Source organism: Odontomachus brunneus, unplaced genomic scaffold (assembly GCF_010583005.1).
Source record: "Odontomachus brunneus isolate Ranch 3 - 2012 unplaced genomic scaffold, Obru_v1 Obru_scaffold_012, whole genome shotgun sequence".
Taxonomy (NCBI): Eukaryota; Metazoa; Arthropoda; class Insecta; order Hymenoptera; family Formicidae; genus Odontomachus; species Odontomachus brunneus.
Genome location: NW_022639462.1, coordinates 923,283 through 935,793, shown reverse-complemented (window position 1 = coordinate 935,793; position 12,511 = coordinate 923,283). Strand labels below are relative to the sequence as shown.

The 12,511-nt window shown below is 44.2% G+C and overlaps 1 protein-coding gene across 12 annotated transcripts in view; it reads right to left on the bottom strand.

Moving 5' to 3' along the window:
• LOC116840827 (nesprin-1) overlaps window positions 1-12,511 on the bottom strand; it is a 118,537-nt gene that overhangs the window by 59,958 nt on the left and 46,068 nt on the right. For 9 of the 12 annotated variants that reach the window (XM_032808070.1, XM_032808074.1, XM_032808075.1 and 6 more), the window contains 12 exons: window positions 11,821-12,016; window positions 11,304-11,378; window positions 9,870-10,022; window positions 7,517-9,764; window positions 6,055-7,366; window positions 5,597-5,960; window positions 4,793-5,401; window positions 3,853-4,638; window positions 2,567-3,727; window positions 1,505-2,284; window positions 766-1,416; window positions 78-679 (listed from right to left, as the gene is read on the bottom strand). In XM_032808070.1, coding sequence (XP_032663961.1) covers window positions 78-679; window positions 766-1,416; window positions 1,505-2,284; window positions 2,567-3,727; window positions 3,853-4,638; window positions 4,793-5,401; window positions 5,597-5,960; window positions 6,055-7,366; window positions 7,517-9,764; window positions 9,870-10,022; window positions 11,304-11,378; window positions 11,821-12,016 — 8,937 coding nt within the window. The remainder of the gene's footprint in view (window positions 1-77; window positions 680-765; window positions 1,417-1,504; window positions 2,285-2,566; window positions 3,728-3,852; window positions 4,639-4,792; window positions 5,402-5,596; window positions 5,961-6,054; window positions 7,367-7,516; window positions 9,765-9,869; window positions 10,023-11,303; window positions 11,379-11,820; window positions 12,017-12,511) is intronic. The other 3 variants (XM_032808072.1, XM_032808068.1, XM_032808071.1) reach the window with 1 other exon arrangement.

The window sequence follows — 12,511 nt, the reverse complement described above, 5'->3', positions numbered from 1 at the left end:
TATTTTTTTTTTTTTTTTAATAAATTTCAGGAAGATATATATCGCATAATCATTTATCTTAAAAAAAATGTCAATACCTTTTGATCTTGTCTTCGGTTGTTTGCCCGGACTTCTCGATATCTCTGACAATTTCGGTATATTTAGCGATGAATGTGGTGATCTCCGCGATCAGTGCGATAAACTGTTGTCGCAGTAGCAGCAATTGGCGAAGTTTCGCTATCTGCGCTTCGAGAGCTCTTATCAGATCGTCCTGTTGAGCTAACACACCGTGAAGATCACCCACATTGGCGGATTGAAGATCGGATAGTTTTGCTTTGTTGGTTTTGAGATCGTCGAGGATCCTTTCGTAAGCCGCCAGCATTCCTTCCACATCTTCCACGCGAGCACCGATTGGCTTGTTCAGATCCTGAAGCTCCTTCTGAATATCCGACATAAACTGAATCGCCTCTGCTACTCGAGCGGCAGCTTCTTCAGCTTCGTCTATGTTCTTCTGGAGCGCGAGCGCTCTTTCGTTTATCACACCGGCCACGCGTCCGTGAGCTTCCTTCATGTTCCTCAATTGCTCGCTCAGTTCTTGCTTGTCCGCGTCGCTCACGGTCGGCAAGATCGATTTACCTTGTTGGTTTATTTTTTCTATATCATCGCCGTACTCCTGCGCCTCCTTCTTCAGCCGATCATACTGTAAACAAATACAAAGAGAGAAACGCTTTATATTTTCTTCAAACGTTAAAGATACAAAGGAGAAGTGATCAATTATAAACATACTTTTGCCAGTTGTTCACGAAGGATGTCGAGACTAGAAGGTCTCAATTCGGAAGAGGTGGCCACTTCAGCTTCTTTGATCCATCGCTGACATTTGTCTAACTCGCTCTCGAAGGCTTTGCGTCCCTGAAGAAGATCCGCCAACGAGGCTTGTTTCTCCTTGGCCTCATTCTTCAACTCTTCGTAGTCTCTACTTAAGTCATCCAGGATAGCTTGCAGTTTGGCGCGACCTTCCGCGTTACATTCTTTCAGCAAATTGTTTCCTTGCTTAAGTATATCCTTAAGGTTACTCTCGTTGAAGGAGTCGATCTCCGCCTCCAATCCACTGTGTTGTGCGATGTCTTGCTCGACTTTCGAGGCTTTCAGCGGCAAGTATCCGCTGAGCTTCTTTAAATCGTTACCTTTAGTCTTGATCCAGTTTCGAGCTCGCTCGATATCAGCCTCCAACTTGCGACGCGCGTCAGCCGCCGCACTCGCGGTGGAGATCTCTTCTCTTAGAAGACTGCACAACTCGACCTGTTCACTGCGCAAAGCCTTTGTGTCAGCTTCCAGCTGTTGTTGTTCGCTGGTTTCCAGCTCATTCTGCATATTGCCGACTCTCTTTTCTAATGTGTCTATGATCAATTGCTTGGCGTCAGCTTCCTTCAGCATAGCCTGGTAAAACAAATTATCAATCGAAGCAAAATACTTTCAATTACCGTTTTCAAACATTTGCCGAACAAAATATATCGCGAGAAATTACCTTAAGAGTAAGGAGTCTCTCCTCCGCCTGTTTGCTTTCATAACCAAGCAGCTCCGGCATTTTCACCTGTTGCTTCTTCTGTTCGATCCATTCGCGATTCTCCTCGATCTCTCGCCTGGTCGCTTCGATGCCCTGCGCCGTCATATCCAAAACTTGCGCTTTCCTCTGCAGTTTCTTACCGATGTCCGCGTACCGTCTCTCTACCGACTTGATCTGCTCCTCGATCTGCTGGGAATCCAAGTTACTGACCGAGTCCATCACTTGGTCGCCCAGTTTCTTGATTTCGGCTAGTTTCTCCGGACCCTGAGATTCGTACTCAGCTGTGATATCCTTGAGATTCGAAATCTTTTGGCCGATAGTCAATCCGCTACCTTTCTCGATCACGTCGACCTTCTTCGATAAGCTGTCAAACCAACTCTGCATATCTTGTACTTGCGATCTATACTTCTGAATGAGATCCTGCGCCGCTTGTTTGCCGGAGATCGCGTCGGTAAGCTCGGCTTCCAACTTGTTCAATCCCTCCTCGATATCGTGATCTTCCTCGTGTATCGATAACTCCGTGAGTGCGCGAGTGCGACGTTCGCCCACGTTGGTCAGCAGCTCGTTCATCGCTTGCAATTCGGCCTGGGCGGCTTCTGATCGCAATTTTGCCGGTCGTGACTTCCATTCGGCGCAGAGTGCCCGTTGCTGATTAATCCAAGCACGAAGAGCATTCTTTTGTCGTAATTGTTCCTCCAGTTCGCCCACCGACTTCATCACGTTCGCCAAGTGCGTTTGCATCTGACGACAAGTAAAATATGTATAAGAACAATTAATGTGAAAAATTTGTAAGCAAGTATTCCAAAAAAATGTATGTAATGTATATAATATATGTAATGTTTATCTTTACTTCTAGTTCTTTCTATTTTTACACATTAAATATTAATATATTTTATAGTAGTAAATATTATATGTTAAATAAAACATTCTTATAAAAAATTAAATATTATTATATTAAGTAATATTACATAAATTTATGTTGGATAGAACAATTTTCCACATACTAGCAAATTAATTACATACCTGATCGATGAGATCGTCGAGTCTCGTTCTAACTTCAACCTCTCTCACGGGAACTTGAATGGGTGGTGCGTCGAGAGGACTTCCAGGTCTGGAGACACATGCTGCCGCAGCTTCGCAAGCTTCCACCGCCAGAGCCAGACGAGCTTTTTCGCCTTGCAGCTTGTTGTGCAGAATGCGGGCGTTCTCGAGGCTTTGTTCGGCCGAGGTCAAATTATCCAGAGGCGCATCTAAACTCTGACTCATTTCCGTTTCGTACGTATCCAGATTCATCATGATGCTCTCCAAAGTATTCTCGTATTCCTGAAACTTGGCCAAGGATTCGGCCAAACGGTTCTTGATCTGCAAAGCAGTTTTCAACAGTGAATTGTAACTATCCTGTACGTTCTGCAACTGCGTTTCTATAGTTGATCTAATAGCGGGATTCACACTGACGTATCGATCTATTTGACCGTGACCTTTCGCTTTTAATTCGTCCAATACCTCCTGGTATTTCTGGATCTCGGCCAGAAGCGCTTCATGCTGTTTGATCTGTTCGAGCGTTTGCTCTTTGTTAGTAATGTAAAGAGAGTTGTGAGCCATCAATTGGAAGGAAATCTGCAGCAACCACTTTTCCGTCTCCTGCAGTGCGGCATGATATGCATTGTACTCCTGTATTTCGTTCTCGACGTGCTTCTTCCTCTCACCAACAAGATCACCTAACTTCTGCCATCGAACTAGCAGCTGCTTCGTCTCGTTCAACGTCGCATTGTTTTTCGCCCACGCTGACAGTTCCGTCGCCTCCGCAATCAGATGGTCCAGATCGGATTTCCTGTCTCGCATCTCTTCCTGGATGTGCTTGTATCGCTCGAGCATCGTTTTCATCTCGCCGAATTCGCCTTTCGTGTCTGGAGAGCTTTTCATCACGCTCTCGTTTTCTTCTAGCCACTTGGCGAATTTACCATATGCCTCTGCATGATCCTCCCAGCGACTCAAAACAGATTTCACTTTGGCTTGAACAGTATTGAGGTCTATGCTCAGCTGTTCCCAGCTGGAACGCAGATTAGCCATGTCCGATCGCAGCTGATCCTGTTGTTCCGGCAGAGCCATGTTGATTGCCTTCGCGAAGGCGTTCTGCAGCGTCGACAGCAGATGTTGGCCTTCAGTCACGCGCGTCGCGACCAGCTGTATATTGTAATTCGTTTAAATTAAATTAAAAACTGAATTGATTAATTTAAATTAAATTAATTCATTTAAATAATAAATTCAGAGTTTAAAAAATAGGAGGAATTATATTAATCCGAACTCACCCTCAAGGTTTCTAACTTATCCTTTGCCCAAACTGCGTCTCCCACGCCGATACAATCCTCCACCGAACCGTGAGCTGTGCGTAGCCAATCCTCCAATTCCTTCTTGGCCTTGAGGAACTCGGTGTGATCCGACAGATTCTTCTCAACTTTCGAGACAAGTCCTTGCGCATCAGTTAAAAGCGACGTGTACGCCGACTGCAACTGTACCGTTTTGTCCCGCGCCCAGCTGCAAGCGCTGATCTCCAGCAACGCTTCGCACTTATCGTTCAGGTCTTCCAACACTGGCTTCTGCTTAATCGCCTCTTCCACTAAACGCTTGCAGCGTTCCAAGTCCTCTGGTGTTTTGTTTTCTTTGGTCTGCTCGTCAGTAATTTTCTTCTGGAAGTGGTCTATCCATTGCTTCATGCCATCCAAAGCGTTCGTAAACTGCGACCAACTCGAGATGCAATTGCCGAGAATACGTTGAGAGTCCTGACATTGAGCCTGCAAGGACTTCCAATCAGCTTGTATCTGTTTCATGTCCTGTTTGATGGAGTCTTGACCCTCGGGGCCTGTTTTGGCGATCACGACGTCGCTCAGCTCGATCACTTTCGAAATCAGAGTGTCGCCCTTTGGTAAGGACGAGATAATTTGGTTGACTTTGTTCTCCCGCTCGATGATGCGTTCTTTCTCGCCGTGAGTATCGCTGTATTGTTGAAGTTCGACTTTCGTGCGACGCACCCAGTCGGCCGCCTCGTTCAAAGCTTGCTGGAATCTTTCGTGGTCTTTCACTTGATCCTCCAAGTTCTATAAAAAATTTACAGAAATTAATATGGGATTAATGCGGGGAATATAAGAAAATTACAAAAATTTTTATATAAGAGAATTATAAAAATTCTAAAATTACGATATACGCGTATATACGATAAATCACAAGTTAATTTACGAAATTTCTACTTACGCGAATTTTTTCAAAAATAAGCTTCTTCAAGGCGTCGTACTTGTTAATAGTCGATTCGTAAGGACTTTTTGATATACTGGGGTTTTCGTTGAGACGAGTCTTTAAGCGATCCACCGTCTCACCGTGACCATGAATATCTCTTTGCAGAATCTTATACTTTTCCAAGAGGGCGCGTTTCTCACTGAGATCGTTTCGGCAAGTGTCTCCCGGCTGAACTTTGCCTTCGACTTCTTCCAACCAATCTGAGATAAGTCGGTGAATCTTATTGAGTTCTTCCAATGTGCTCGCTCTCGCTGATAGCTTCTGTCTGACATCTTCGACATCAGCCAATAACTTATCGAACTCGCTCTTTAAGTTCTCGGTGTCTTCTTGAATTTTCGCCGCGCCGTTTTGCTCCGTATTCATGATGACCTTCTCTTTCAATTCGAGAGCGTACCGCAACTTATTCTGACCCTGCTCCAGCGTCTGCCGAATGGCTTTACACGTATGTAATTTATTGTTGACCTCAGTCAATGTGCTAGGGATGTCCTTGCATTCATTCAATTTGTCTCGCGTTCGCTCGATCCAATCCTGGCACTCTTGGTACAAGGTGTTGTGTTGTTGGTGTTCCTAATTAACAATTTTAGAGAATAAAACATATGTTTACTGCGATTTTACATTTTAAATGAACGAATAAAATTTGCTTAAAATGCAATTAAGAAGAAATTAAGAATTGAAAAATAAGATCGAAAGTCATAAATAGAAGATGAAATTTTAGCAGAAAAATAAAATTAATATAATTTACATAAATGAGTATACAATTACCTGGTAATGTAACTCCAATCGCCGCATTATCTCTTTAGCGAGGGACAAGAGTGCGTTGTATTTGGTAGTGAGCTGCGTTATGGCGTTGGAAATTCTTGTGTCGGCGCACGTTTCTAACAGCATTTGAGCTTTCATGTTCAAGCGGTCCAGCTCCTTCTGCCAGTCGAACAATGTCTGCAAATGAACCTGGAACTGCTCGAGAACATTCTTCTTTTCTTCCAGACTGTCTTGTAATTTGTTAAACGTCTGAACCAACTGTTCAGTCTGTGTAAGCCATTCTGTAGCGTCGGAGAACTGGTCCTCGTACTCGGTCCACTTCACTATACCAACTTCGAGCAAACTCTTCGTGTTATTTAACGAATCCCTGTTTAAATCAAGAATTATATACAGTAAAAGTATAGATCATAAGATACAAAAAGAAATTAAAAATTAGAAGATGAAATTAAACTATTACTTACACATAATTGTCATATTCTTCCTGTAATAACGCTACTTCTTCCTCAATTATCTCTTTATCCTCAGCATCTGCGATTTGACAAGCGGCGTTACCTTGCTCCAGAGCTTTCTCCAGCTTCTTTTGACCTTCCGGCAGTTCGCTCTGCAGAACTTTTAGTTGCGTAATTTTACTGGACAAAGATTCCTTGTCTCCCGTAGGTTCTGAGCATTTTCCGAGTCTCTCCTTAGCTGCTCGTATCCACTGAATGAATTCGTTGCCGCTGTCGATGAAGGCTTGGTGCTGCTCGACTGTCTCCTTCTGCTTCGCGTACAATTCTTGAGCTTGCTTGCTTAGAGTTTCATACTTGATTGAAATTTCCGTAGCCGGCGTCGCTTGCTGCAAGTCTTCGGCCTTGGTGGTAACCGATTGAATCATGGGCTCGAAGGCCACGATGTCTTGGACGATGCTGTTTGTCTGTCGCAAGTTCGCTTTTCTCTCGCCAATCGCCAAGGAGCTTAATCCGACTAGACCTTTGCGAGCTTTGGACACTTTCTGTTCGCATACTTGCTGCAACTTGGCCTCGCGATCGTTGATCCACTGTTGCAGTTGCGAATACGATGAACTATAATCTGCCCACTGCAACAGACTCGTCTCGAGGTGCACCTTCGTAGTCGAGATCTTCTTCACTAGGCGTTCCCAGTCGTTCTGGATCTCTTTCAGTTGGGCATTGATCTCCTCGCGACCGTCTGATCGCGTGTTCCTCATTACTTTCTCCCCGCAGTTCACAGTTAAATGCACCAAGTTCTGTCCTTCTTCACGTTTCCTCAGCAGTTCTTGAATTTTGTCGAGTCTGCTTTGCAGTTCCTCGCGACTGCTGCTCGAGGCCGCCTCCGTACCTTGACGTATGATCTGTTTAGCGTTCTTGATCCAATCGCGGGCTCTCTCGAGATTGTCCTCGTATTCTTGGTGTTGGGCCAAGTTAGTTTCCACCTTGTTCAACACGTCCTTCGCAAGATTCACTTGCACCTGATAGCGCGAGTTCAAATGCCGTAGTTGGTTGTTAACGTAAGTGTCCAGATGAGATGACAATAGACTGGCAGCGGTCTTGTTGAATTTATCGATCTGCTCCTGGCCTTTCGTAAGACTGTCCAACAATTCCTTCACTTCCTGCACTTGCTTCTCCTTCTCCTTCAAATTTGGCAGTAAGGCATTTTTCTGAGCTTTGATGAGAATGTCGAATTGTTGTAACCAGTCGCTGAGTCGCTCATATTCGTCCTTGTAGTCACGCCATTGACTCACGGTGGCTTCCAGTTGGTCTTTCTGCTGTTGGATTTCTGAAATAAAATTGCAAGTTTGTTAATTAACGTTAATTATGTTCTCAAATTAAGGAACGTTTTGTCAGAGAGAGAAAGAGAGAGACATAATAAGGAATTTTTACTTGCAAATTTTTAACGCAATGATATTTAGGATAAATGCCTTCTTACCTTTGAATAATCCCTCGAAACTCTCCGTGAGCGCCCGTATCTCGTTCCTGATGACTTCTTGTCCGGCGGGACTGGTGCTAGCGCAAACAACCTTTCCAGTATGCTGCAAATGCTCCACCAGCAATTCACCCTGTGCCTTTTTATTCAGCAAACTCTCGAGAGGCACTACTGCATTCTCAATAGCCAACTTGTCGCTAAGCGATCTCTGCTTCATAGACGGTATCTTCTCGCGAGCACGGCTGAGCCAACCGATGAGATCGTCGTGAGCTTCCTTGTAAAGACGATGATCCTTGTACTGTTCTTCCCGTTCGGCCAACAAGGATTTAATTTTCTCGAAGAGCTCATCGAATCTGTTGAGTATGTCCTGTGCCTGCGAGGCAGCTAAACCTTGTTGGCCGCTCGCAATCATCTCGCCGACTTTGCACTTGAGACTGTCCACTTCGATGTTCTCGCAACGAACTTTCTCTTCCAATGCCTTGATTCGCTCCAATTGGCTTCTCTTTTCTGACATGGTCGTCTGGAACTGCGAGATCTCGTCGATAGACGTCTGCATGTACTCCACTGTCTTGTTAATAGACTGTATCTGCTCCAACAAGCCGGCCCACTTGTTTATCGAGTCATCCAAGTTCGTCTTGGTCTCCAGCATCTTCGAGGCTAACGCGCTCCACTGTTCCTGAAGTTTCGCTAAAGCGTCGTTAATCGGCTGATGACCGGCCGGAGCTGTATTCGCCAAAACCGCCTGCGCCAATTCGATGATGCTTTGGACTTTTGCGAAACCGTCCTCTTTGTACAGCAACAGGTCCTGCACAATATCCATCTTCTGCTCTAGATCTTTCTGCGAGGACGCGCTCAAATCGGAGCAGTACGCTAGCTTATTCCTGATGTCCTCTAGCCAGGTGGTGCACTCAGCCAATTGATTGTCAAATTCCTGATGCGTGGTGACGTACTGGTGCCAACGGTTGTTGAGGTCTTTGACTTTGCTGGAGATCTGTTGGTACTTGATACTCAACTCAGACATGTAAGAAGTGCGAGAAGTGACGTTCTTGTGTAGCTGCTGGGCGCGCTCGGCGACAGCGTCGATTTCCAACTCCTTTGCGCGTACTTCGCCCTGAAGAGCGCGCAGTTTCTCCAGCTGATTCTTTTTCTCCGCTAAAGTGGCCTTGAGATCGACGGCATGTAGTTTTGTGTCGGTGTCTCTCATCCACGCCAGGCACCTTTCCTTCGACGTCTCGAACTCGCTCCATTGTTGAAGCTTGTTCTCCAATGCCTCGATGGTGGACTTGACAGCGGAAATCAGACCTTCCCATTCTTGTTGCGAGGAGTCGATCTGCGAGCGTATGTTCACCTGTCCTGACTCCAAAGTGCCGGGTATTACCTTCTCGCCGAGGGATCTGATCTGCTGTACGCGCGGTTCGTCTTCAGGCAGACTGTGCAACAGATTCTTTAGACGGTCCAGGTTCGTGTGCAGAGACACTCTTTCCAACTCCACGTCACCCCAGAGGTTCACTGCGTTGTGCGTAGCATCCAGCCATTCGTGCGTGTCCAAGACGGCCTTGCTATACTGTTGATGGTCGCTCACGATACCTTCGTACCTCTCTACGAACTTAGTCGCGCGCTTCAAAACCGCGTTGTATCTGCTCGCAAGACTTTTCAGCTTCTGGTCGATCTTCTCGGTACGATCGGGCAGATTGTCCGCCTTATCTCGGAGATTCAGCAGATCCTGTTGGTGCGCTTGAGCATCATGTAAAATAGTGCGGTAGATCTGTAGTTGGGCGCGCTTCTCATCCAGAGTGGTCTTTAGCTCGATCTCAGGTTTCAACTGAGACTCCGTAGCTTTCAGCCAAGTCTCGAATGTCTCGCTACACTCGTCGAAACCGGACCATCGCGAGATCTTCGCCTGTAATTCGCGTTCAGTCGATGCGACGCCGTCATACAGACCTTCAAAGGTTTGTTGCAGGTCTAGCAGTTGCTGACGAATGATTTCTCGACCTTCCATGCCGGTCGTGGGATACAGTCGTTCACCAGCCTCGACGGTGCTGTTTATGAGCAGCGTGGACGAAGACTGACGTGCCAGAAGTTCCTTCAACGTGTCAACGTTCGTGATCAATTCTTGACGAGTGCCACTTGCATTCTCTTTAGTGGCATGATAACGCGCTCTCGCACTCGCTAGCCATTCGGAGCATTGCTTGTAACGTTCCAAGTAGCTCGCGTGATCCACGACTGCTTGCTCGCATTTCTTCACGAGCTCCTGCAGATAAATTATAGATAAATTACTTCTTTATCAGAATCCCAGAGAAATTTAGAGTCTATTCTCCTTTGTATTTTGTAAGAATGTATGACATTGCGTCCTTACCTTGGCAGTTGCCTGAATCGATTGGAAGCGCGATGTGACTTGCTGAACGCTGGCGGAGAATCTGGTCTCGCCGCTGATCTGCATCAGCTCCGACGAATCGTCGCTCATCTTGTCGAACTCAGCCTCGTTTTGCCGTAGATTCACGATCAGCGACTGCAAATAATTGCTTTTATTTCAGCGTGCCTCGACTATATGCAAGCGCGATTCGTTAAACAGCCGTTTCCCGCGCATTTTATGCGCGGAAGAAGGAAGTAGAAAATTCCCTTCCTGCGTGAGTGAGCAGAAGCCTGTCTAAGTAATGGTTAGACTATCATCACTTGAGTCAGTGCTCAGAATTGCTTGCATTCTCGAGACGATTTTCGAGATCTACATCTACTTTCTTGTCTTTGATTCACCGCTTACTCATCGAGTAACTAACTGTTGCAACGGATAATCTCAACACTGCCAAAACTTCATAAGACCCGCGGGACTTTCTCTAATTTTTGAAAAATTTTTATTGACTAGTGCTTTATCGTTGTAATTATAAAATATAAATATGTTGATAGATAAAGAAATACATAATATTACATAAAAATAACAAGCATAATAAGAACTTTTCCCAAATTAGGGAAAATTCCGAGGGTCTTACGAAGTTGACGGTTTTGAGACTGAACGCAGGCTGACCGTCAATCGCATGCTTGACGGGTAAGCGGGAAAATCAAAAGGATGAAAGTAGATGTAACACTCCGAAAATCATCTAAAAAATACAACTAATTCCGAACACTGACTTAAACGCCAAATGGAGAAGTATGTGTTAATTGTAATAGAAGAAAAAGAAAAGAATAGAGAGTTTAATGCTCGAGATCCAGATATCAGGCTCGTTCGTCCTACTCGATCTCAGCGTAAAAGAAGCTCTACTTCCATTCGTGCAGCAACAAACAGAACTCCTTTACTGCGAGTTTCGAAGCTGGAAGCGTAATATTCGCTGAAAGTAGATCGGTAATCCGCCAAATGTCTGACAAAGAGTCACATTTGGCCGAATATATAACTATTATTTAGTGTTATAAGATATATTTTTATTTTAGCGCAATATCTTTTTTATTTCGGCGCGTTCGGCGATATTTTTATACGGCGAGCAAACGATATATTTCTCTTTGCAAAATTTAAAATTTTATTCGACAAGTGGATAGACAAATCGCCATATTTCCTATCGCAGATCACGCATATCGCTTTACAGTGTCAATAAAATCGCAAGACGAAGCGTTGGCATCTTCCACCTGCTCTGACAAAAGCTACAAAAGCTGTAAGATATTAGACGGGAGAAAGGGCAATCGTGTCGAAGAGATTCCTCATAAAGCTGTTGCAATTATCCGCCTCTTTCTCTTTTTTACAATCGCGCCTTTTTTATAATAATAATAAGATAATATTCGCAGTTCGCACATATCACTTTCTTACTTGTTCGAGGTGGTCACCGAGCGCAACCAGTTCCGTCACATCCGTGTTCCGCGTTTCCGCAACCTTTTGCAGGTCCTGGGAAATGTTATCATGTACATTCATTGCGCGTGAAGGAATGATTACGCACTAGAAGCGAGGACAAAAGTTTGCGTGATGACGGGACGTTTCCTTCTCTTTATTCGTCGAGTACTCAAAAGCACTCGCATGATCTATCGCGCGGGACGACGGATAACTATAAGACAGCATTAACACTGTAATATCTATATTCACGTGCTGCGTGACAAATGTCAGTAAACAGAGCTACGCCTAAACGAAAACTCCTCAAATGTGCACACTCTAAACTATGCCACTATCTCGTATCGAAGAGGGAAACTCTGTGATAAGGGGTGAACTCAAACGCTCTCTGTGCTAGTCACTTTCGTTAAATGTGGGGCACGTAACAGAAATTTACACGTAAAGCTAGAGAAACTCTGTAGAAAAATCTACAGCGGCAACGTAACAATTGTTTTGAACTCACTTGATATTTCTCAAGCTGCTCCTGCTTTTCCTCGAGCGTGTTCTTCAGGGAATAGTTTTTCAACGATGTCTCGGCGTCGGTGAGCCAAGCGAGCAAACGTTCCAACGAATTTTCATATTCGCTCCATTGCTGTATTCTCTCCTCGATACAGCGTACCACGTCGCTCACGGCTGTAGCGAATTTCTTGTTCTCAAATCTGCAGGAGAAGCAATGATTTAAAGGGACTGGAAGGTCAGATTGCCTGAAAATGCTCGTTCTTTCACAATTTTTTATGATAAGCTAAATGAATATGCGAAAGTGTTATTTTGACATGTATTTATACAACATATAGTATCGTGTATCATATAATATCATATAGTATCATATAGCATATCATATAGTATATCATATAGTAACTTGTCGTCATCGTATGAACCACTGACAAACTCGTGAAAATATTTAATTTTGAAATATTAATTTTTTTACTATAAAAGAACTAAAAATTTAATAATATTTCACTAAGATATTTGCAATTTTATTAACTTTCTCTCAATTTCTATTATAGTGATTCACACGATAACGACAAGCTTACAGAAATTTTCTATCTAAAATTCAGCTTAATTGAACCACCAAGAGTCAAGATATTACTGCAAAATGACGACGAATAAAACGAAATATATTTTAACTGCATGTACCATACTCTTATATTGAA